Here is a 24,848-nt window from a genome sequence, read left to right on the forward strand (position 1 = left end):
TGCTGTGACACACCACCCCAGACCATGGCGGACCCTCCACCTCCAAATCGATCCCACTCCAGAGTACAGGCTTCTGTGTAACACTTATTCCTTCGATAATCGCGAGTCCGACTATCACCCCTGGTGAGACAAAACCGCAACTCATCAGTGAAGAGCACTTTTTGCCAGTCCTGTCTGGTCCAGCGAAGGTGGGTTTGCCCATAGGCGACGTTGTTACCGGTGATGTCTGGTAAGGACCTGCCTTAAAACAGGCCTACCAGCCCTCAGTCCAGCCTCTCTCAGCCTATTGCGGACAGTCTGATCACTGATGGAGGGATTGTGCATTCCTGGTGTAACTCGGGCAGTTGTTGTTGCCATCCTGTACCTGTCCCACAGGTGTGATATTTGGATGTACTGATACTGTGCAGGTTTTGTTACACATGGTCTGCCACTGCGAGGATGATCAGCTGTCCTTCCTGTCTCCCTGTAGCCCTGTCTTAGGTGTCTCACAGTACGGACATTGCAATTTATTGCCCTGGCCACATCTGCAGTCCTTATGCCTCCATGCAGCATGCCTAAAGCATGTTCACACAGATGAGCAGGGACCCTGGGCATCTTTCTTTTGGTGTTTTTCAGAGTCAGTTGAAAGGTCTCTTTAGTGTCCTAAGTTTTTATAACTGTGACCATAATTGCCTACCGTCTGTAAGCTGTTAGTGTCTTAACGACCGTTCCACAGGTGCATGTTCATTAATTGATTATGGTTCATTGAACAAGCATGGCAAACATTGTTTAAACCCTTTACAATAAAGATCTGTAAAAGTTATTTGGATTTTTACAAAATTATCCTTAAAATACAGTATCCTGAAAAAGGGACGCTTCTTTTTTTGCTGAGTTTATATATATACATACAGTTGAAGTCAAAAGTTTACAAACACTTAGGTTGAAGTCATTAAAACTCATTTTTTAACCACTCCACAGATTTAATATTAGCAAACTATAGTTTTGGCAAGTCATTTAGGACATCTACTTTGTGCTTGACACAAGTAATTTTTCCAACAATTGTTTACAGACAGATTGTTTCACTTTTAATTGACTATATCACAATTCCAGTGGGTCAGACACTTACATACACTAAAATCTAAAGAAATCAGCTAAGAAAAAAAAATTGATCTTGGAGCAGAGAGGCTTGCAAACACATTCTAAATCATGTCTGTAGGGTGTCTAGACATCTGTTCAGTGTTATCCATGATCTGATCAGACATTAGCAGTATTATCCTTTATCAGATAACTATTGTCAAAATGATTCCAAGAGATAATGGATTACATAAATCAGAGTATGTGTCCTAAACTACTGTGATATCAGTGTTCATGTGTTAAATTTGTATGGCCCTGTAGACAAAGACTGTCATAACTGAACTGCTTACAATAAAGAGTCATTCACTTACTTTCTTGTTTAACGCATCATTTATTGTTACTATACACATGTACATTCAGTACAGTGGCAAGAGATCGGTGCACACAGACACAAAACGCAGCACTTAATTGCAAAGGGCATAGTAGAAACAGCTTTCTGAACACACAGGAACAATTGCACACTTTACAGTCTGACCTCCCAATCATCCTGCTAGCCCAACCCACTGGACAGACGAAAAGGCAGAAACACAAATAACCAAAAATAGCATTGAGCAGAAGAAAAAAGGTTCTTCCTAAATGTTTGTTGCGTATTTTAATGCGAGCCATAATAAAAAAAAAATAAATAAATAAAACTGCTTAGACGCTGGGATACTGGAATATACTGTAAGAAAAATGTACTTGCTTTGCCACAGACCTGTTCTGATGAAAACCACTTGCTATTGTTTTATTGTTTTGACTTGTTTTTATTGTCGTGACATATTGTTAAATGAAACAGGATATTAAATGAGAAAAGTCTAGGGTGATACTTTATTTTATCCATCAGTTATTGTTTGGATCATGACAAGTAGTCTCATTATGGCAGATTCCTTGAAGGGAGGAGTTAAAAAAATAAGAAGGCTTCGAGACGTCAGATGAAAGGAAAGCCATTGCACAGCTGTAGCAATTTATTTATTCTTTGGAATTAAGTGCATCAGCAAATTGTGCACAATAAGACCAGGGGCATGTATTATGAAAGTAAATTTTGATTTTATGTTGACTTTAAGATTACAGTACTCCAGTAGCTTTTGAAATGCCTGATTATAATGGAACAACTGGAGTTTATCCACCTTTTTCCTGGGGGTCTTACTGGGTACACAAATGTGGGTGGGACTTCCACTGGAAGTCGTTCTATAGCACTCCCTAGCTCTGGCTGCAGTCATTTTAGACCTTGTTTACAGCTGGTAATAAGACGTGTTTCAGATGATCCGATCGCAAATGTCAGCGCTAAATAAAGTTGTGATTCGATCACAAAAAACACATACAGAGTGTCAAAAATCACATCGCATTTGAGGTTTAAAATGCTGTCCTGATGCGTCTCGGACAGCAGCGAAGCACCACCTCTCACCAGTCAATCACCCACCAAACAAACGTTGAAATTTATGCACACATTTTTTAAGGAAATAACCGTCTGATCATAAAACTTGAAAAAGCGTTTACATACCCAAGGATGAGAACTTCATGGCTCTTCCTCAGTGTGTCTGTCTGATTTGAACATGCGGGGTGACAAGCACACATATCTGAAGCTGAACAAATAAAGGTACTCCACTAAAACAACCAATAATTTAGCTCGAAATGTTGCATTTGTGCTTAGATTAAATCTCAGCTGCATCTGGGAGAAACAGCGCGCCAGTTTTGTTTGCGCTTTCTTAATCTTTTTGACTTTTTTGCAGTTTATTATCATTCAGTAACACACTGATATAGTGATTGATGTATGTCCTCACAAAATCAGACACACTCTTCTCAAAATCCCAGCACCGCAACGAAAGAATGAATGAACGTATGCCGCAACAACAGCTGTGTTTACTTGACAAAGGTCCCATATTTCTCACTAAGCATCATAGGAAAAAGGTGGATACACCTTACACGTGTTAATAAATGTCACATGTGAGCAAACTGTCTTCTTATTGGTCAAAGTTTGTGTGCTGTTCAGGTATTTAGCTTTTACATCCAAATACTGGTTAAAATGATTAAAATGATATACCTGCATAAATTTGTCAACTGTTACAAATTTTCGACTACTGTTTATGTCACGGTTATACAAAACGCTTCCGCGTGGCACAAAATGTGCGTTCCAGTCAGAGGATGCACTGCAAATAAAATCCGTCACTCGGATGGATATGAGTTGTAAAATTTTCATCATGGTTATTTTTATCTGTCATTAGCTGCTTTTGCATTATTTCTTTATTGAAAAGTGTCTGTTCTCATGGATACGGAGCTCTCTCCTGTGCACACACACAAACACACATCAGAAAGAGTGAAGCTACTTACAGTAAAGATGTTTTACATCGGTCATGAAGTTGCTAATGTCATCCTAGCTGTGTTTGTTTAGCCGCCATCCCAAAGAAAGAAGCGATTGTACTATTTACCTCAGGAATTATAAAGTAACTGCTATTTTAAACGTGCAATTATATCTAATATAGTCGCCAAAAGGCTCTATCCACGTTTTAATTATGAATTACAGCGATGTGCTGACCTACAGATTTGTTCTCTGCAGATCCATCAGGTATGTTCATGGTTTTTATAGGGATATTATTTGGTCCATTGGGTCGGTTTGCATTCTCACCACAAGCGAACCGCTCCAGAGTTCGTTTGCAATCGGTTCGAGACCTCACCTCATTCAGGAGGTCTCGGATTGATTGTTTTGGTGTGGATCTGAGTGCAATTGCCGTGTTCATATATGCCTAAATGAACCGAACCAAGGGAGAAAACGTGCCAGGTTCTGAATCAAATGCTCCAAACGAGCCAGGTGTGAAAACACCCTAAGGCCCCTTTGGAAAAATAAATAAACACAGACAAAATTCTAGTCTTTCTACTCACTGTCATACTAAACCTGTCTCTCTCTCTCACACACATTTGTGCTATTTTCAACTTGAAATCTTCAGGACTTTGAAGGCTTTTGTTCTCCTCTTAAATGCCCCAAAACATTCTTAGAATTATTTGACCATATGAGAGTGTTGGTTGTTTTATGTGTAAAACTTCATAATGCAATTCTCATGTTCACGTTTCTCACACTTGAGAGTTGCAGAGGCAGAAGGGAGTATTACGTCATGGGAATATATTGCCCTACATTTCTCTGGCCCAGAGGTTGGAGGTGCATAACCACTCGACCTTAGGTGGGGGAACTTGTCTACTTGCCTACTTGTCTATATAACTGTCTGGACTGATATAAATTGAGACCAAGCAACTAAAATCATTGAATCAGATCCAAATTTCTTTTTTTTTTTAGGGAACATTGTCTGCTTCCATCTATGACCAATTTCTCCTAAAACCCAGCTGTGCCCTTTAGTCCTGTGATCCAGAGATGGAATGTGGAATCCCCTCAGGGCTGTGGTCTGATGCCCGTCCCATCATCTCCTGACCCCACTCTCTGTGACTGGACTCCTGCAAGCCTCGTCCGGTGGTCTCTATTGGCAGGGCACAGGAAGCAATAGCAGCCAGCAAACAGCAGCAACAGTACACCGACAGAGTCAGGTACACAGATGATTCAAGCATCACCTGGGGGAAGGAAGCAGAGAAGGATTTCTCTTGATTCCATAATCTTTTCTCTCTCCTGTTTCTTTTTTTCTTTTCATACTTATGTAAATTATTTTGAAATATTTTGACATTTTGAATTATTATTGCTTGATATTTTTTGTTCAATGTTTTTGACCTTTGCCACTTTTATTTAAAGAGATAGTTCACCTAAAAATGAAAATTCTCTCATCATTTACTCACCCTCATGCAACTTTCTTTCTTCTGCTGAACACATACGAAGATTTTTTGAAGAATATTTCAGCTCTGTAGCTCCTCACAATGCAATTGAATAGGTACCAAAATTTTGAAGCTCCAAAAATCACACAAAGGCAGCATAAAAGTAATCCAAGTGGTTAAATGTATATCTTCGGAAGCAATATGATAGGTGTGGGTGAGAAATGGATCAATATTTAAGTAATTTTTTCTATAAATTCTCCTCCCTGCCCAGTAGGTGGCGATATGCACAAAGAATGCAAATAACCAAAACCTAAAGAAAAAGAATGTGAAAGTGGAGATTGATTCTAAAAAAGGACTGAAATATTCATCTGTTTCTTACCCACACATCATATCGCTTTTGAAGATATGGATTCAACCACTGGAGTATAACAGATCATTTTTTGCTGCCATTATGTGCTTTTGGAACTTCAACATTTTGATACCCATTCACTTGCATTATGAGGACCTATACAGAGCTGAAATATTCTTCTAAAAATCTTCATTTGTGTTCAGCAGAAGAAAAGTCAGACACATCCTGGATGGCATGAGGGTGAGTAAATTATGAGAGAATTTTCTTTCTGGGTGAACTTCCTTTAAGCAATATGACACAAGCAAGTATGCTGTTGTACTGAATGACAGCATGGTTGACATTCTCAGGTCGAGTACAGGCCGAGCACAGCTGAGTCTGAAATTGCTTTTACACAACAGTTCTAGAAACAAGAAGGTCATAAAGATTAACTGACATTTTAGACACAATTTGACCATCCACAAACAAGAGAAACAGGAAAGATGACAAGATTCATTTGCGCATGGGCAAAATGCAGCTTACACAGCTCAACATGTGCAAAATGTACAATAACCGCTAGTCTGCAGCTCCAACAGTTATGTTTGAATTTTTACTAAAAGGAATTTAAAAAAAAAAAATACCTATCTTGTTCGAAATTGTTCTTGTTTTTTTTCTAATCACCCAAAAATTAACATTTTGTCATCATTTATCAGAATCAGAATGAGCTTTATTGCCAAGTATGTTTACACACACAAGGAATTTGTCATGGTGACAGAAGCCCTTATATCCACCCTTATGTCATTTCAAACCCAAATGAATGTCTTTTTTCTGTGGAAAAGACAGTTTGAGGAGAATTTCTGAAGAATGTTGATGCTCATCTTTTATTGTATGGTACATACAATAAAAGTGAATGGTGGATGAGGCTCCTAAAATTGTGCTAAACAACAGAAAGTCATACAGGTTTGGAATGACACTAGGGTGAGTAAATGATAACAGTTAACAACACAAGTTAAGCTCAATTGACAGCATTTGTGGCATAATATTGATGGCCAAAAAAATTAATTGTGACTTTTCTTTAAAAATAGCAAATATCTGGGTTACAGTGAGGCACTTACAATGAAAGTGAAAGGGGACCAATTTTTGAACGTTAAAGTACTACACAAGACATAAACAATATGCATGAAAAATGATTTTAGTATGATGAAATCACTTACTAACTTTTTCTCTGTAAAGTTATAACCAATTTTACAACTTTGTTGCCATGATGATGTCAACAAACCCTAAAACTCTAAATGACTGTAAAAATAATACATGTTTTAACAAAAGAATGAATGTAACTTCTTTTATAAAATTATAAGCTGCACAATTCTGCCTTTAAACCCTCCAAAAATTGGCCCCATTCACTTCCATTGTAAGTGCCTAACTGTAACCTCAATTTTTGCTTTTTTAAAAGAAAAAGGAGGGACGAGTCAAAATAAATTTTTGTGGTCATCAATATTAAGTCACAAATGGTGTCATTTGAGCTTAAATTATATTGAAACTGGAACATTCCTTTAAGACAATGTAAAGAAACTAAGTAGATTTCTAATATTCTAATATCTCAAAAATATCTATAAGATTTCTTGTTATTTGTTCATTATGCATTTTGTTGTTATTGTGTATTTGTTGTTGGGTTATTGAATTTGTTTTTGCATTTTTATGTCATTTATGTCGTATGTCCACACCTGAGCAACAAACGGTGTGATGAGAGCTCCAACCCGAGCCATCCCACTGCTGGTGCCCAAACCAAGAGCCCTCGTCGCTGTGGGATACACCTGCAGAAAGACACCAAGAGACAGACACTGAGTGACTTTGAGCATGGTCTTCTCATTTAACAATGTAATCTTTATCATACTGTGAAATTGGACTTGGATTAGTGAATGAACATCCATGACCATGAGTGTGAATGGGTTTATTATTCAACAAAAGTTTCCCAGTCACACTTTTGTACTGTAAGCATCATAATTCCACTTATCAGGGTGTTTCCTTAAAATGTTCAGTTCAAGTTCAAGTCAGTTAACTCTTTATATTATTGTAATAATAAATATATAATAAAATATTATTGTTGTGTAAACTAAACTGTTTTTAGGAAAATTACCTCACATCTTACTAATGTGTGGTAAAATATGCTCAAAGCATTCTTTAAAGGATAGTTCACCTAAAAATGAAAGTTTTGTCATCATTTATGTACCCTCATGTTGTTCACACCAGTCTGCATTTCTTTCCTATTTACAGCACAAAATGAGATATTAGGCAGAATGTTAGCCTCATTCACCATTCACTTTGATTGCAGCTTTTTTCTACACAATGATGATTGAGGGTAACACTCATCTCTCTTTTTGTGTTCTGCAACTTGAGGGTGATAAAATGAAAACAGAATTTTCCTTTTCACAGTGAACACAATTCACTGTGCACAGTAAGCCAGGATTTATTTAATCAATGAGTGAAAGTGTGCAATAACAGGGAAGTTACTGAGATAAAGCGAATAATATTCAGCTGGTCATGTGATCCTAACATGGCTGCCCCCATGAGCCGCCCCTGCTCCATGTAGAATAAAAGAGCTTTTATAAGGTATTACTGAATATTGATATTACTGAATTCTTCATCTCAAATGTGTGGTCATGATTTTATACTTATGTTTCAAAATTACTATTTATTTCTTTAGAAGTAAAACTTTTAAAATGAGGAAATAAATTACTGAGTGCACCTTTAACTGCGCAATACATTAGAGGCAACCTGCAGACACCTTGTGTAATATTCAACTCTCTTATCCATCTGCTGCAGATGAACTCCAATCAGAGTTCATGAGGGAAAAAAGTAGGATGACAAAGTGGCCTGTTGTATTTCAGGTGAATTGTTAAAATGGTGGGAGTGAGCCAACAACTGGACAGTTCAAGGACAAAATCCACCTCCTGCACAGCTGATGCTTTGAGCTGAACATTTAAAGGGATAGTTCAAAAGTTAAAATTCTCTCATGATTTACTGACCCTCCTGGCATCCCAGATATGTTTGACTTTCTTTATTCTGCAGAACATAAATTAAGATTTTTAGAAGAATATTTAAGCTCTGTAGGTTCTCACAATGCAAGTGAATGGGTGCCAAAATTTGAAACTCCAAAATCCACATAAAGGAGCATAAAAGTAATCCATATGACTCCAGTGGGTAAATCCATATCTTCAGACACAATATGATAGGTGTGTGTGAGCAACAGATCAATTTTTAAGTCATTTTTAATCATAAATTCTTCTCCCTGCCCAGTAGGGGGCGATATGCACGAAGAATGTGAATCACCAAAAACAGTAGAAGAAGAATGTGAAAGTGAAGTGAAGATTGACTGAGCAGGGAGAAGAATTTATAGTAAAAAATAAAAATAAACAAAAAGACTTAAGTATTGATCTGTTTCTCACCGACACCTATCATATCGCTTCTGAGGATATGGATTTAACCACCAGAGTCATCTGGAGTACTTTCATGTTGCCCTAATGTGGATTTTGGAGCTTCAAAATTTTGGCACCCATTCACTTGCATTGTATAGACCTAAAGAGCTGATAAATTCTACTAAGAATCTTTGATTGTGTTCAGCAGATGAATGAAAGTCTGAGTAAATGGAAAGGGTGAGTAAATGATGAGAGAATTTTAATTTTTCAGTTAACTAAACCTTTAAAACTACATTAACAATCTACAAGTAGTAGATTTTACAAGTAAAATTATTTTGACTTTTCCTTAAACTTAGAAGTGATGTGGCTGATTGAGGCCTAATGGCATGCAAAGCTGTGACAAATACAAGTGTAAAAGGTTTTATTTATATAAATCTGAATTAAATTACATTTAAAAGTAATTCTCACCTCAGGGGTGTACACATACGCAGCCTGGAAACCTCCAGCAATGAAGGCTCTCGCAATGAATATAAATACTGTCAAAAAGGTCCTGCAATAAAGATAATATATGGAAGAACATATTTTCAAACATGACACATTAAACTGGTCACATTTTCCATGGTGAGCACTGTTCATGAGGTAAAGATGCTTCTGACCTTCCCATACAGCCGTAGAGTGGCACAAGGCAGACAGAGAAGACAAAGAAACACAGTGCCATAGTCTTTCTCCTCCCCAACCGATCAATTGCCCACAGGGTCACCAGCAGGCCTGTGAAGCATCAATCAATATGTTAAACCTATCACACTTCAGAACACTGGTGCATTCCATGCTATTTCTTTTCCTCTGTCATACTTTACTGTATCTAAAAATCAGTTTATATATGAGAGTATAAATGAGTATTTATAGTGTTATAATTAAAGTGTGTACCCGGAAATTCAGAGAGTGTGGTCCATAAAAGGTCTTTATAATCATCCGAGTTCAGATATTTGCACTCCAAACTGCAACCTGGCTCCATTTTACTGCCATTGACCTCTAGGGGAAGACATAGAATCAATATATTAAAAATGTATATATTTGGAACAGCATACTACTCATACTATTTCAGCAAAAAAAAAAAAAACAGTAAACTACATGCAAAATACTATCCTTTGGGTAGTTGGAAATTTTTCTTTTTTTTTTTTTTGTATTCGTGGAATACCTGGATGACCTACTATTTTTGCTAAAATGTTCACTACACAACCTGAGCACACTGTGTGAGATATACTACTGTATATGACACAGTGCAATGCATTTGATCTTTTCCAGTGTGAAAAAAACTGGATACCAATATCTGAATTGTGATCATTCTATACACACTGAAACAATTTAGCTTATTACTATGTTTGAAATGTTATTGTTATGTGTTGTTTCCCTTTTCTTTTCTTTTTTTTATTTATTTTTTTTATAGTAGGCAGTGTACAGTTTATGCTATGCAGAAAGTATGCAGTAAACCGTACGCTACTATGCAGTGTGCTCTGGTTGTGTTCTGGTTGCTACAGTAGTATTCCATTCCAAACAAAGTCACCTCATTCCCATTTGGCTCCAGTCTTGTTTTTACCATCATTATTATTTTAAACATACAGTAGCTTTCACTCACCAACACAGGCCCCTCCCTCCTGGAAAAGCTCAGTGGTCAGCAAAACCACACCATAATATGAGAACGCATTAGAGAACCTACAACATATAATGTTAGAATGGCTAATGCAGAAAAAGAATACATGCACCTATAATAGAATATTGCAAAACAATATTGAACTACGGCATAAACAGTAAAACTCTAAGTACAAAAAGCATTTTTAAGCATTATGAAGTAATTTAAAGGTTTGTTAATACAGTATAGATTTACAGACATCTGACTGGATGCATGTTTACACAGTTATGCCTAGGTATTTCTCAGTGTTTGTTTCTCTTACCATATGAACCAAAGCAGAACTGTGGTCCAGCGGAAGTGTGGAGAGAAAAGATCCTGAATTTTCCCCCTGTCCTCCTAAACACAGTTACACTCATAAATAGGAGATGACTGAGATGAAATGAAAATTTCTTGATATGATTACGCACAGGAAAAACTAAGAAGGCTAGAACATGCAGCTAACAACTTGTGTAATGCCAGGGTTTTATAGTAAGCAGTGTAGAGTGTATGCTATACAGACAGTATGCAGCAAACCGTACGCTACTATGCAGTGTGCTTGTGTAAAACAGATAAAACAGATTTGTATACAGTGTGTGTGTGTGTGTGTATATATATATATATATATATATATATATATATATATATATATATACAGTATACAGTTGAAGTCAGAAGTTTACATACACCTTAGCCAAATACATTTAAACATTTTTCACAATTCCTGACATATAATCATAGAAAACATTCCCTGTCTTAGGTCAGTTAGGATCATTACTTTATTTAAAAAATGTGAAATGTCAGAATAATAGTAGAGAGAATGATTTATTTCAGCTTTTATTTCTTTCATCACATTCCCAATGGATCACAAGTTTACATACTCCTTGTTAGTATTTGGTAGCATTGCCTTTAAATTGTTTAACTTGGGTCACACGTTTGGGTAGCCTTCCACAAGCTTCTCACACTAAGTTGCTGGAATTTTGGCCCATTCCTCCAGACAGAACTGGTGTAACTGAGTCAGGTTTGTAGGCCTCCTTGCTCGCACATGCTTTTTCAGTTCTGCCCACAAATTTTCTATCGGATTGAGGTCAGGGCTTTGTGATGGCCACTCCAATACCTTGACTTTGTTGTCCTTTAGCCATTATGACACAACATTGGAGGTATGCTTGGGGTCATTGTCCACTTGGAAGACCCATTTGCGACTGAGCTTTAACTTCCTGGCTGATGTCTTGAGATGTTGCTTCAATATATCCACATCATTTTCCTTCCTCATGATGCCATCTATTCTGTGAAGTGCACCAGTCCCTCCTGCAGCAAAGCACCCCCACAACATGATGCTGCCACCCCCATGCTTCACGGTTAGGATGGTGTTCTTCGGCTTGCAAGCCTCACCCTTTTTCCTCCAAACATAACGATGGTCATTATGGCCAAACAGTTACATTTTTGTTTCATTAGACCAGAGGACATTTCTCCAAAAAGTAAGATCTTTGTTCCCATGTGCAACTGCAAACTGTAGTCTGGCTTTTTTATGCCGGTTTTGGAGCAGAGGCTTCTTCCTTGCTGAGCAGCCTTTCCGGTTATGTTGATAAAGGACTCATTTTACTGTGGATATAGACACTTGTCAACCTGTTTCCTCCAGAATATTTACAAGGTCCTTTGCTGTTGTTCTGGGATTGATTTACACTTTTCACACCAAACTACGTTAATCTCTATGAGACAGAATGCGTCTCCTTCCTGAGCAGTACGATGGCTGCGTGGTCCCATGGTTTTTAAACTTGCTTACTATTGTTTGTACAGATGAACGTGGTACCTTCAGGCATTTGGAAATTGCTTCCAAGGATGAACCAGACTTGTGGAGGTCCACAATTTGGTTTTTTTTTTGTTTTTTTTCATGATGTCAAACAAAGAGGCACAGAGTTTGAAGGTAGGCCTTAAAATACATCCACAGGTACACCTCCAATTCAGTACACCTCCTATCAGAAGCTAATTGGCTAATTGTCTAAAGGCTTGACATCATTTTTCTGGAATTTTCCAAGCTGCTTAAAAGCACAGTTAACTTAGTGTATGTAAACTTCTGACCCACTGGAATTGTGATATAGTCAATTAAAAGTGAAAAAAAAAAAAATTACTCGTGACATGCACAAAGTAGATGTCCTAAACGACTTGCCAAAACTATAATTAAATCTGCGGAGTGATTAAAAATGAGTTTTAATGACTTCAACCTAAGTGTATGTAAACTTCTGACTTCAACTAATATATATATAGAGAGAGAGAGAGAGAGAGAGTAATGTTTATATATATATATATATATATATATATATATATATATATATATATATATATATATATATATAATGAAATCATAAAGGAGGGGAACCAATACAGTTTGATATATTGCAATGTTAACTTTCGGCCCACGGCCATCAATCAGGTTTGATTTTTGGCCTTTCATGGGAAAATGTTCGGGCACCTCTGACCTAGGAGAATTGGTGCTTTTTTGAAGGCAAAGATTGTCACACTAAATATTGATTTAGGTTTTTTTATGTTAACTGGACTTTGTATGATGTTAATTGTTGAGTGAAGACTTTCTCACTATGCAACATTTTTCACAAGTGCCTAAAACTTTTGCACAGTACTGTATATATGTATATATTCTATATATTTTAAAATGTGGTTAATGTTTAGTTCTAATATGTCTTTAAAATCAAACATTTTTATATTTGGGGTTTCTGGGTTGGGTGAGAGTCTGTGTATACACAAGGATACTGTATGGAAGTAGAACTTTACCTGTCTGGCCACAATGAGTTTTCCCAGTGGCATTGGGACCTTGTTCTCTGTAGCAATACGTCTGAGTGTGCTCAAAGCCTTCTCCTGGTTTCCTGTCAGGACGTCATACCGAGCACTCTCTGGCAGCCACTGTCAACGTGACATTATGCTTACACATTTGTTTAGACAACAGACCTTATTCATGCTAGCGCCATCTTTGATTTTTAATGGGAATGACAACGAGGCTGTGAGGGATAGACTTACCATCTCTTCAATGGCACGAATGGTATAAAGCTTTATAAAGCTCTTAGATCACATCTGATTTTCCACAACTCATGTTGTCTGGAGTTCTTTGTATACTGAATGTTCTTGGACAGATATTTTATCAATGTTTTGTCTGCGGAATGACCCAAAAACAATTTAAACTGCAGTACAGCCCATTGAAGAGACTGTAAGTCTATCCCTCATAGCCTCGTTGTCATTCCTATTAAAATAAATCAAAGATGGTGCTAGCATGAATAAGGTCTATATGTTGTACACACTGAAAAAAAACAACAACAAAAAAAAAACTGCTTTGCTCTATTCAGATATAGCTCTTACAGAAAGAGGAAACTGATATTTAGGAATTCACACTTACAAAGCAAAGAATACCAAAAATAAAGAGTGGAATGGTGGAGAAGACCAGCAGCCAGCGCCAGCCCAAAGTTGGCATCACCAAGATAGCTAGAAGCACTTCAAATACTGTTCCCAAAGCCCAGAATATCTACAACAAAAGGGAAATAGCATGATTTACAAGAGATTCAGTCAAAATTCACAAGCTGATTATGACAACTTTGTGTCAAGTTCAACTCCGAATTTATATAGTTTAAGCAAGTCTATGACTTATGTAACTTAACAGAGTAGAATAGAATAGAATAGAATAGAAAAATACCTCTATCAACAAAATGCAAGTGGCTCTGGACCGCATGGGCAGAAACTCAGCATACAGTGTTACTCTGAGGGAAACCACCAAAGGTTTAAGATATTGTTCACGGTTTCAATTGTATGTTTAGATGTCAGGTTATTCCTAAGTGTCTGGATCACTGTGCCACTCACGATTGTGGAGCTCCTCCAATACCGAAGCCCACCAGAGCTCGGAGAAAAAGAATCCAAGCGTATATCGGTGCAAATGCACTAAGGAGGCCGTAGAACAGGGTCCACAATACACTCATCTTCAAACCCTATAATAAAACACAAATAACTCTAAACATTCCCCAATAGTATTATAAATAACATGTGTGCAGCTATAATGTCTGTCATGTTGAAATGCAGCTTTGAACAGCTTTGAGCTTCTTTAAATGTACTCACTGTTTTTCTCCCATATTTATCAGATATGTTCCCCCATAGTGAGGAACTGACCATCATTCCAATAAATACCACCTGTTTCAGAAATATATAGCAAAAAGGAGAAACACAATTATTCCATTCTTATGTTACTATATGGTAGTTCAAGTAAACACAATAAAGCAAAACTTAATGGAACTACAAGAACACCAATCCAACTGTCAAGCCAATCTAAAGAAGCAAGAGGAGAGTCATTACGGATATGAGGGAATCATACAGTACCGAAGTTAGTAGTGCCACCTCCCAGCTGGAGAGTGCCCACTCACAGTGTAGTTGAGGAGCCAAAATACTGAGAATCATCATCTCCATGGCGTCGGCCATCTGCACACACGTACACGCATCAATATTGAAACAAATATAGCAACACTAAAACAACTTCCCAATACCTGACTTATCAGATTACAGAGGGCCAACATTTGTCCAAAAGATGAGCTGAAGGTTTTCAAATTATAAAAAACTATACAGTGTTCTTTCAGTTTCCTCATTATACAGTGTTATGAAGCCATTACAATTATCCCCTTTCTACATTTTGTTTCACAAAGTCTTGTTACCCATGAAAGTCCAGTCAGGATGGATAGCTTCCACTGGAATGTCCCAAAGCCAATGGCTTCCACTGCATCTTCAACCATGAATGTATCTGTTGAGAGAAAGTAAGATGTGAAGAGTAGTTAAATCTTAAAGGGTTACTTCACCCAAAAATATTTTTCTTTGAAAAAGGCAGAATGTAGGGGACTGATGGCCTTTACTGTATAGAAAACAAGGACACCATGTACAGTACATTCTTAATAATTTCTCCTCGTGTTACACAAAAAAATTACAATACTGACCTTATTCACAGTAGCTCTATCTTTAATTTTAACGGAAATAAAAACGAAGGAAAGACTTATCATTTCTTCAGTGGCACACACAGTATAAAGCTGTATAAAGCTCCTAGCCTCACGAGGCTGTGAGGGATAGACTTACCATCTTTTCAATGGCACGAATGGTATAAAGCTTTATAAAGCTCTTAGATCCCATCTGATTTTCCACAACTCATGTTGTCTGGAGTTTTTTGTCTACTGAATGATCGTTTTGTCCACGGTACGAGCCAAAAACACTTTAAACTGCAGTACAGCCCATTGAAGAGACTGTACGTCTGTCCCTCAAAGCCTTGTTGTAATTTCCATCAAAAATCAAATATGTCGCTGCTGTGAATAAGGTCTATACGTTAAGAATGACATGGGGGTGAGTAAATGATTACAGAATTTACAGTTTTGGGTGAACTATCTCTGATGCTGTCTGATACAAGAATGTAACTCAAAGGTGCACTCAGTAACTTTTTGTTCGTGTCATCTTGGACTTACAGTGACACCTAGTGTGTGGATGCAGCATCATTCAAAATCCACACTTTTTAGTTACAGATGCCATTGTAAAAGTTCACTATTCACAATCAGCCATGACAAATTTAACCCAAGAGTGAAAGTGTCCAATAAAAAGACAGTTACTTAAATTAAGCAAGTAGTATTCAGCTCATCATGTGATTCTAAAATGGCAGCCCCCATGAGGGCACCCCTGCCCCATGTATAACAAAACAGCTTTTATAAGGTTACTGATATGACTAGAGTCCTCATCTCATGTAAGTGGTCCTGATTTTATACATATGTTTCAAAATTACAGTTCATTTCTTTAGGAGTAAATCTTTTGAATGGGGAAAAAAATACTGAGTGCAACTTTAATTTATAAGGTTAGGGGAAATGGCTTAATGAAGGTTGAAGAATCAATCATTAAACAATATAGACTGACTGCTAATCTGAAAATTTGTAGGGGACATGCCCCTCCCAATGTCTATAGTGGTTACAGTCAAGAAAAACCCATATGAATCTGCCATTAAGCCGAATATTGGGAGGACGTGTCCTCCACCATGTTATGGTGGTTATGGCTCTGGTGCTATAATGTAAATCAATGATCCCATGATCTTTTGTCTTTGTCTTTACTGTCTTGAATGTGCACACTTGTTTTCAGAATATAAAAAAAATTATATTTAAAAAGGAATAACACCTACTTTGTCAGTCATGTTTGCAACAAAAATGTATCCAAAGAATCAATGAGTGCAAATAAACAGCTATCAATGACCAGTAATCAATTTTTCTTGACTAATCCTACCATCAGTGGGGTTAGCAAACTCCCGAGGCACTGGAGCACCATCGGCCAGGGAAACACTCTCCATATCCATCCACCCTCCCTCCGACTGCACAGCTTCTTCCTTCCATCCACACTCATCCTCTGAGCGAGTGCTTTCACCTGTACGCCGGAATTTCACCACTCTGTCAGAAAGATAAACAGTCAGTAAACAATCAATAATAATGTAGTTCCAAATGATATGGTTCTAAAACATTTTAACATTTTAACCAAAAGTGAGTCATTTCGATCAAACTCCAGTCCAACATCAACATACTCATAAATATCATTCATTATAGTACCATTGATGGTAGTCCCCTCAATTGGCCCATTAAACAAACAGCCATCATTTACTATATTCACAATTCCTTGGGAGGTAAAAAAGAAAACATTTCACCAAACACACATCTGTATGTGGAATACAACTACACTGTGCAGGAAAAAATAATAGGCTGTTGCCAAGGTGACGAGAGAACTTCTTGTCTGTCTAGTCCCTGTTCTGGTGTTCTGGAAAGAAATCAATAGACAAAGAGGAAGAGAATGGTCTGTGTTTACAACGTGTGAAGAGACATTAGAGTAATATTTGAACCTGTGACTCACAACCGATGTATGACATGCATTTTCATAAAAAAAAAAAAACATTTAACAGATGCTCTAGCAGTAATCTGAGTCTGTTATTGTTATTGCATCAGCATTAATAGGGAGTTCGTCCTCCTTTTGCTGCTATAACAGCTTGCACTCTTCTTGGAAGACTTTCCACTATGCGTTAGAATATGGCTACAGGGATTTGTTTCCATTCAGAAACAAGAGCATCAGTGAGGTCTGGCACTGATGTTCTGTGATGGGGTCTGCAGCAAGCTGCAAGAAACCCCTTAAGTTAAGAAACCCCTTAGTGACAATACAGTTACAATTATAACCAAGTATTTTCTTTTGTTTTAAGGAGTTTCTTGCAACTTGGCTTTGTGCATGCCAGTCACGTTCTTCCACACCAGACTCAAACACTAAACCTTTTATTTATGGACGTCACTTTGTGCACAAAGGCATTGTCATGCTGGAACAGAAAAGGTCTACTCCTTTCTATTTAAAATACTAAAAATTTGGATTGCATGGCCGTATGCTTGATTTTATGCACCTGTTAGTAGTGGGTATAACAGCAATAGCCGAACAATTCGAAGGGGGTATCCATATACGTTTGGCCATGTAGTGTATCTTTGCAGTTCTGAAGACAGATTGGATCAGGGAGCAGTAAATAAAGGGAGCACACAGATATCCCACTGTTTAATTACTTTAATCACAGTGCTCACAGCAACAGTACAGGCAATAAAGTCTTCATGTGCAGTGAGGCAGTGTAATTAAACAGAAGCCTTCAACTGACCTCTCCCAGCTCAACAGATACAAAAAGACTCAGGCAAGCTTCTTTAGGAGCAATCAAAGAACACAAAACCAGGACAGTGTTATATCATCAATGATATTAATGACAGAGCAGACCTGAGCTCCTCAGTTAAACATTGCTGATGGCAAATGTAAAGATCATAAAAACGAAGGGTGTTTGTAACATTGATTTACACTGTGTTCTCTCCATTGAGTAAGGAAAAGACCTTAGCCTGAAACACACTCTGTATCAACAGGATAAGAGCCCTGCCATCAGGATTTCTGCACACCATCAGAAATCATGGTGACCAGGCTTACTGCAAAGTATCAGCTGCACAGGAATAACATTAGCATGAGCAGACTTTTACATGCATCAGTGGAAAGACTCTTTCTGCAACTTATGCAATCACTGAATTTTCTGAATTGTTACTAACAACGGAGTGTCCAATGATCAAGATGAAGATGCTTTTTTTAACCCTGAACACTTTTAACCCTAACAGGTTTCACACTTAAAATTTTGAAAGAGAGTTAGCGCTGTTTTCAACCCAGGGTTGAGAAGCCATGTTCCAGAGATGGGTTAGCATTAGAAATAGAGGTTGATCGATAGTGGATTTTGCAGATACCGATAACTAAGGTGGTGATAAAGGCTGATAACCAATTAATCGGCCAAAAGTTTTTCAAATTGATTGATAGAATGTAAAATTGCTATGACGGGCATAGACACTACAAATATTATAAGATTATATAATATAGAGTGCAAAATGAATAAAATCCCAGATGCAGTTTATTGTGCAACCAAAATTCCACTAATAATCAGAAAAACTAAGCTATACAATGACATTTATATAAAAACAAGCCTGAAATACACGTACTTATTTTGAGTACTATTTTTTTAAAGAACTGAGACTTGGCTTTGTTACAATGCTTTATATTTACCAAATTAAGCTTTTTATGGCCCGATTAAGGATTTTGTATAAAAAGTATATAGATAGTATATATACACATACATATATATATATATATATATATATATATATGTATGTATGTATGTATATATATATTTCACCAGATTAGTTTTTTATTATTATGTGTGCTGACGGGGCACGTAACGTTTCAATACAGTCGTATATTTCTTTGCATGCCATCGCTTCAGTTTAGAAATCTTGATTATTTAATCATAATAACTAAAAATGCATTGACGTAAGGTTAAAAAATATGGATGAAAATTGTCAATGCTGAAAGATTTAGATACAGCAAATCCCCTCGAGGAGTCAGTGATTGTTTTTATTACACCTCTAGAAGCCACTGTTATAGGCCTACTGTAAAATCGTTCTAACTGTAGAATCCTCTGGAGGAGGAAACAGAAGGAAGAGAAAAAAAAATCTAACAGCAACTTTCGGCATAGATTTTTGCAGATAACTGATATTTCCAAAAAGAAAATAATGGCACTAGGGATGACGTGATTATATGTTTTACTATGAACCATGATTAAAAATATCACGGTTAATTTAACCATAAAAATTTACAATGCACATTTAAAACCCGTGGAATATTTTATTTACATGTGGCAAAAATATTATATAAATAATATATAAGTATATAATATTATAGAGTTTTTCGTAGTAAGCCTAAATGTGGAAATCTCCTTTGCTTGTGTCTGGGTGATCAGTGCAGCTGTTACTATGTTTATGGACAATGAACCTTCAGTTCACATGAAACTGGGGCTACACATAAACTCCAAAATATAACAGAGAAATCGATCTACCAGAATCATATCCACCAAAAAAGTGACTTAAATCAGCTGTTTGAGAGCATTTGAATGACTGAGGGTTACTGAAGACGATGGATGTAACACATGCAGATAGAAGTCATATAAAGGTACACATCCTACAAATGGGACATGATGTTCCAATAGTCGTCCAACAACAAACTGGTGAGTTTAACATTTTTCAATGTGGTGCTTTTAAAGGGATGAATTGAGAGATGCAACTTTTTGGAATGTTTAGGTGTGCTGACAGTGTGTATAGTTACAATCAGCATGGTAAACTTTGAGAAGTAGTGTCTTAAATCACTATTTATTTAATTACCTCATTATTTAAAGCATTGCTTGTGTACAAATTCACTGCATTAAACAATAAATGTGAATTTTAATCATTGACATTGGCAACCCAGCGTTAGGTAAATATTGGATAGAACACTTGTTGGGTTAAACTTGTCACACCTCCACCGGGCTCTCCCTTGCCCCATTCACTTTGGCCAAGCTTCTAATCACCTGCACCTACGCTTAGTCACCACAATAATCAAGAACAGCTCATATACCAGTCACAACCTCACAGTCACTGTCTAGTCTCCCTTAGGAACTCTCAGACCTCACTGCTCTTCCACAGCAGTGCCCTTACTCTTCATATGATCATCATTCAGTCATCTTCATCTGTGAACCAAGTGACTCAGCACACAAGTTAAGTTTGTCTACTATTATACTCACCAGTGTTTCTACCTGTGTTTCAATAAATTTCCTGCATCTGGGTTCACCTTCCATCTGCGTGTGTTGCCTTCCTAACAAAACTAACCCAGCAAGTTGGGTTATGCATTTTAACCCAGCAAGTAGGATTCTACAGTACATTTAACCCAACATGTCAGCTCATATTGACAACAGGCTTTTCTTACAGCAAACTCTGTCAAATCTAATATAAAGCCTGTTGCTAGGGTGTTCTGGGTGGTAACTAGGGCGTTTCTAGGTGGTAGGTAGGCGGTTGTTAAGGTGTTCTGGGTGGTCGCTAGGGCGTTACTAAGTGGTTGCTAGGGTATTGCTATGCGACAGACAGATAGATAGTCCAGGTATCAACAGTGTGAAACATGGAAGGAGATTACAGAATTAGTCTAACAAAGGGTTAAAAATGTCTGAGTTAACCATTTTAATTGAGAGTCACAGATCTGATAGGCCAATCCAATTAGTATTACATAACACTCGGACTTGCGAAGAATCAAAGTAATCTAGGCAGGGACTGTGATCTATGAGCAGAACACAAATGTAACGTCAACATACATATATAAAACCACAACCGCCGTGTTTTCCAATTGTCAGCGACATCTACAATGCGTAAGCTGAGAACGAGGTAAACAGTAAATATGAATGGCTGCGCAGTTCTATCCAACATAACGTTGTTGTTGTCAACATAAAGCTGACAGTTTAATCTACCTGAGCTGTTTACCAAACAGAGCACCTCTCCCAATCCATATACACCCGAAGTGTGCATCTCCTCAAAGAATGCCGTTCATGCAATCATTATGCAATCATTCTTTTTCAATAAACTGGTTAAATATCGGTCATATTTTCTTAGTGACATCGGAGTCGCATCTACGGCTCTGCAGATCACTAGAAAAGGCAAATGGACGATAGCTCAGGTTGCATACGGCTGAAAGAAAAAGGATGAAATGCACACTCACGGGAGCTGTCTTAACTGAAACAAATCATCGTCCATTCTCGGTCTGTTGGTCGGGCTCCCCGTGTCTTTGTGTCATTGCTGTTACGTTGCTGTGGGGTCGAGCGCTGATTTCAGCACCACGGGTGTGAGGACAGCGAAGAGCTCAGATAGGGGCGGTGTTGTGCTGGCATGATTTCTGCTTCTCCTGTCCTGTCGCTGGTGGCGTTGCTCGGTCGTGCTGCTGGATCTCTGCAAAGACTGGGACGCCTATGCAATACCAAAGTAGCCTATGAGGGAACAGAAGAAACTAGTTTAGTAATACTAAACTTATTATGTGTTGTCTCTTGGAAGCTAAGTTAATGTTAATTTTATCTTTATAAACTATTAGTACTCATACACATTAAACTATAATGTGTATGACAAAGTGAAAATCTAACCCTACAAATGCAGTGAGAATACTTACAAATATTTTTTAAGTGTGAGAAGGATCTTTAAAATTGGTATGATAAAACATGACAGTCTGGAGTATTTGCCTACCTGGGAAATTGTCGCCTTTTAGACTAGCGCATCTCGGTGTTACGTTTATGTAAAATTTATTTTTATTATTATGATTTATTTATTTATTTATTTTTGTAGCCAACCTAATTATAAAAAATCGGTTGAATTCCATGGTCCCAAGGGCGTTACTAGGTGGTTGCTAGGGTGTTGCTATGAGATAGATAGATAGACAGACAGACAGACAGACAGACAGACAGACAGATAGATAGATAGATAGATAGATAGATAGATAGATAGATAGATAGATAGATAGATAGATGCTATACAGCATGAATATAATGCCAATACTAGTTTTCTACGTGTTATACAAGTCATGTATTATTTGAGTAAACTGAATAGAGGTTGGTGGGCAATGTTTAAAATTAAAGGATACTGACTGAACTAAGATTAATGATTAAGTGTCTTTGAAGTCCATCCATAATTAACTGCGGAGTCTGTGAGTGGATTTCACTGTTCAGCATAGGCTTGTTTGTTACATCATTAGTCCGACCTCATATTGCCAGAGCACAACATTCTCTGGCTGAAAGCTAATTATACTAATTAATTAAACTGTTCAATGTCACTTAAGCCTTTAAGTTCAAGTGTCATTCTGAGTACACAGTATTTAACACCCTGCACACACTTCTGTCCCTCTTACCCACCACAATACATATACATATAGCTTTTAAAATAGAGGGAAGTCATATGGGATGCATTCTCTATACATGAATTTGCCTTGAAAGTCCTCTTCACCCCTTGCACAATGTTGAGAAAGAACATTGTTCCTTCAAACACTTACAATAATTGAATTAAAATATTAAATATAAAGTAAACAGGGAAGACAGTTGGGCCTCATTTTACAAAGTAGCACCATACAAATTTTTATTATTATAAAATATAATCATTTTGTTCTATTTTTATAATTACTACTACTACTGCTGCTGCTGCTACTACTACTACTTCTACTATTAACATTTAAAGTACAGCTCTGAAATAGTGTTAAACAGAGTAACATTTAATATATATATATATATATATATATATATATATATATAAACTTGGAATAGATTTTGACACCTACGTAGTGTTCTAGCCTAATATTCCTTATTAACAACGCCAATACTAATGATACAACAGCTTTGTTTTGTTAGAGGGCATAACCAAAAATTCTGCTGACACAACAATTATAAAAGTATTTTTTTCCCGCTTCATTGCACATATTACCCTCGTGGCTTGTAAATAAAAGGTGTGTTCGACTTGAACTGCATCTCGATTTGCCGATCGGCGAGATTTGCCGGTTGCAGTCGGGGGAGGAGTAGAAAAGAGAGTCATCAAGCCAGACACTTTGCTCTTCCCTTCGTCTGCTGAACCTACACCAGTCACGGAAGATCACGCGATGCATAATGTTTTCTCTCGTAAATGTAAAAGAGTGTAAATGCCATCATCATCATGTCGAAAGGACTGAAGCTTGTCAACCAAAACATGAGCTCATTGATGTCATTAAATGCTTTTTTATTCCATCAGTTACTCCTGGTCGGAGTCTTCCGTAAATATTTAGGTTATACGTAGGTTTACGTCACACTAAATGTAATGGTGCAACGCACAAATATTTAGAAGTGCGTAAATTGTGACTTATTGCCCATTTAAGCTACAACTAGCCTAAGTTGTAATGGACGCATAGCTGGTGCAACCGGCCCCTAGAGAAATCTGTGACTAGAAGTCGCTGTTCATCAAACGTTGGCGCGAGAACGCGCTTGGCGCACCTGCACGTTATCGTGAGCGCGCTTGGAGAGTCTGTTGACAATGCTGCAGAGAAACAGCCGCGTCGAGTGAGCGATGCTGTAAAAACGGGTTCATTTACTTAAAGCTGTCCGTGCTCTATTCTCATGATTGAATTTTTTTCTGTTTGTATTTAGCCATTGTGAATGTTATTTATGCATCAAATACTTTAATAAATTGATGTGTAGTCCAGTGTTAATTTTTTGTGTGTGTGTTTACCATTGTGATGGTTATTTAAGTATTAAGTATATTTCTAAAAGTATGATTATTATTATTATTACTGTTATTTATAATGCTTTATTTTTTATTATTTTCACAAAATTGATGTCTAAACTCCACTGACTGATTTGTCTCTTAAAAAGCATTTTAATGTTGAAGTCTTTAATGTTCTCCAAATTCAGTCTGGTAATGTCTAAACTCTTCTGTTTTATTCCCTAAAAAGCATTTTGGTCTGATGTGAACAGCTACAGAGATACAGCAGGGTCACCAAATCTGACAAGGCAACACTGGAGGTTACCGAAAGAAGGAGCTCAATGGCAGACTGACGTGTAATGTTTTCACATGAAATTGACATTAAAGGTTACTCAAATGAGATGACTCTGTCATAAGTTGTTGTAAAGTCTTTGTGGACTTTATACGTAAAGGAACAAATTAATAAAAATGAGTAGATTATTTATAGAAATTGAATTATAAAAACATTAAGAACAAATTTAAGTATAAATAAATAAATAATGAATATATAGGTGTACCTAATAAAGTGTGTATATATATATATATATATATATATATATATATATATATATATATATATATATATATATCACACACACACCGGCCACTTTATTAGGTACACCTGTACATCTACTTATTCATGCGATTATCTAATCAGCCTAATCGTGTGGCAGCAATGTATAAAATAATGCAGATATGGGTCAGGAGCTTCAGTTAATGTTCACATGTGAATTTGAAGAACATTAAAAACAGTGTGTGCTAAATAAAGCGGGGGTAACAGATTTAGGTAACCTCTAATGTTGCCTTGTCAGATTTGGTGACCCTGCTGTATCTCTGTAGATACTTACATCAGACCAAAATGCTTTTTAGGGAATAAAACAGAAGAGTTTAGACATTACCAGAATTAATTTCGGGACATTAAAGACTTTAACATTAAAATGCTTTTTAGA

The 24,848-nt window shown here is 37.0% G+C and overlaps 1 protein-coding gene across 2 annotated transcripts; it reads right to left on the reverse strand.

Moving 5' to 3' along the window:
* Positions 1-1,931: 1,931 nt before the first annotated feature.
* On the reverse strand, positions 1,932-24,433 carry LOC127439636 (synaptic vesicle 2-related protein-like). Of its 2 annotated transcripts, XM_051695859.1 has the most exons (17): positions 23,113-24,433; positions 21,374-21,638; positions 16,541-16,701; positions 14,950-15,035; positions 14,621-14,719; positions 14,363-14,434; positions 14,111-14,235; positions 13,947-14,010; positions 13,653-13,778; positions 13,037-13,165; positions 10,536-10,609; positions 10,220-10,296; positions 9,511-9,615; positions 9,240-9,351; positions 9,052-9,133; positions 6,892-6,981; positions 1,932-4,647 (listed from the first exon to the last, which is right to left on the reverse strand). In XM_051695859.1, exons 2-17 carry the CDS (start codon positions 21,406-21,408, stop codon positions 4,435-4,437), a joined length of 1,650 nt encoding a protein of 549 aa, XP_051551819.1. In that variant the 5' UTR covers positions 21,409-21,638; positions 23,113-24,433; the 3' UTR covers positions 1,932-4,434. The 2 variants fall into 2 exon arrangements, with proteins under 2 accessions (XP_051551819.1, XP_051551820.1); XM_051695860.1 differs by lacking the exon at positions 23,113-24,433 and having other exon boundaries at positions 21,374-21,722.
* Positions 24,434-24,848: the final 415 nt, after the last annotated feature.

Source organism: Myxocyprinus asiaticus, chromosome 4 (assembly GCF_019703515.2).
Source record: "Myxocyprinus asiaticus isolate MX2 ecotype Aquarium Trade chromosome 4, UBuf_Myxa_2, whole genome shotgun sequence".
In the NCBI taxonomy this organism is placed as follows: Eukaryota; Metazoa; Chordata; class Actinopteri; order Cypriniformes; family Catostomidae; genus Myxocyprinus; species Myxocyprinus asiaticus.

Bases quoted from the DNA above. Each gene is read 5' to 3' on its own strand.
- LOC127439636 (XM_051695859.1), bottom strand. From the start codon at position 21,408: ATGGACGATGATTTGTTTCAGTTAAGACAGCTCCC. The intron at 14,236-14,362 runs GTGAGTACATTT...GTTTTATTATAG, and splicing joins ATAAATATGGGAGAAAAACA to GGTTTGAAGATGAGTGTATT. The intron at 10,297-10,535 runs GTAAGAGAAACA...TATATGTTGTAG, and splicing joins GTTCTGCTTTGGTTCATATG to GTTCTCTAATGCGTTCTCAT.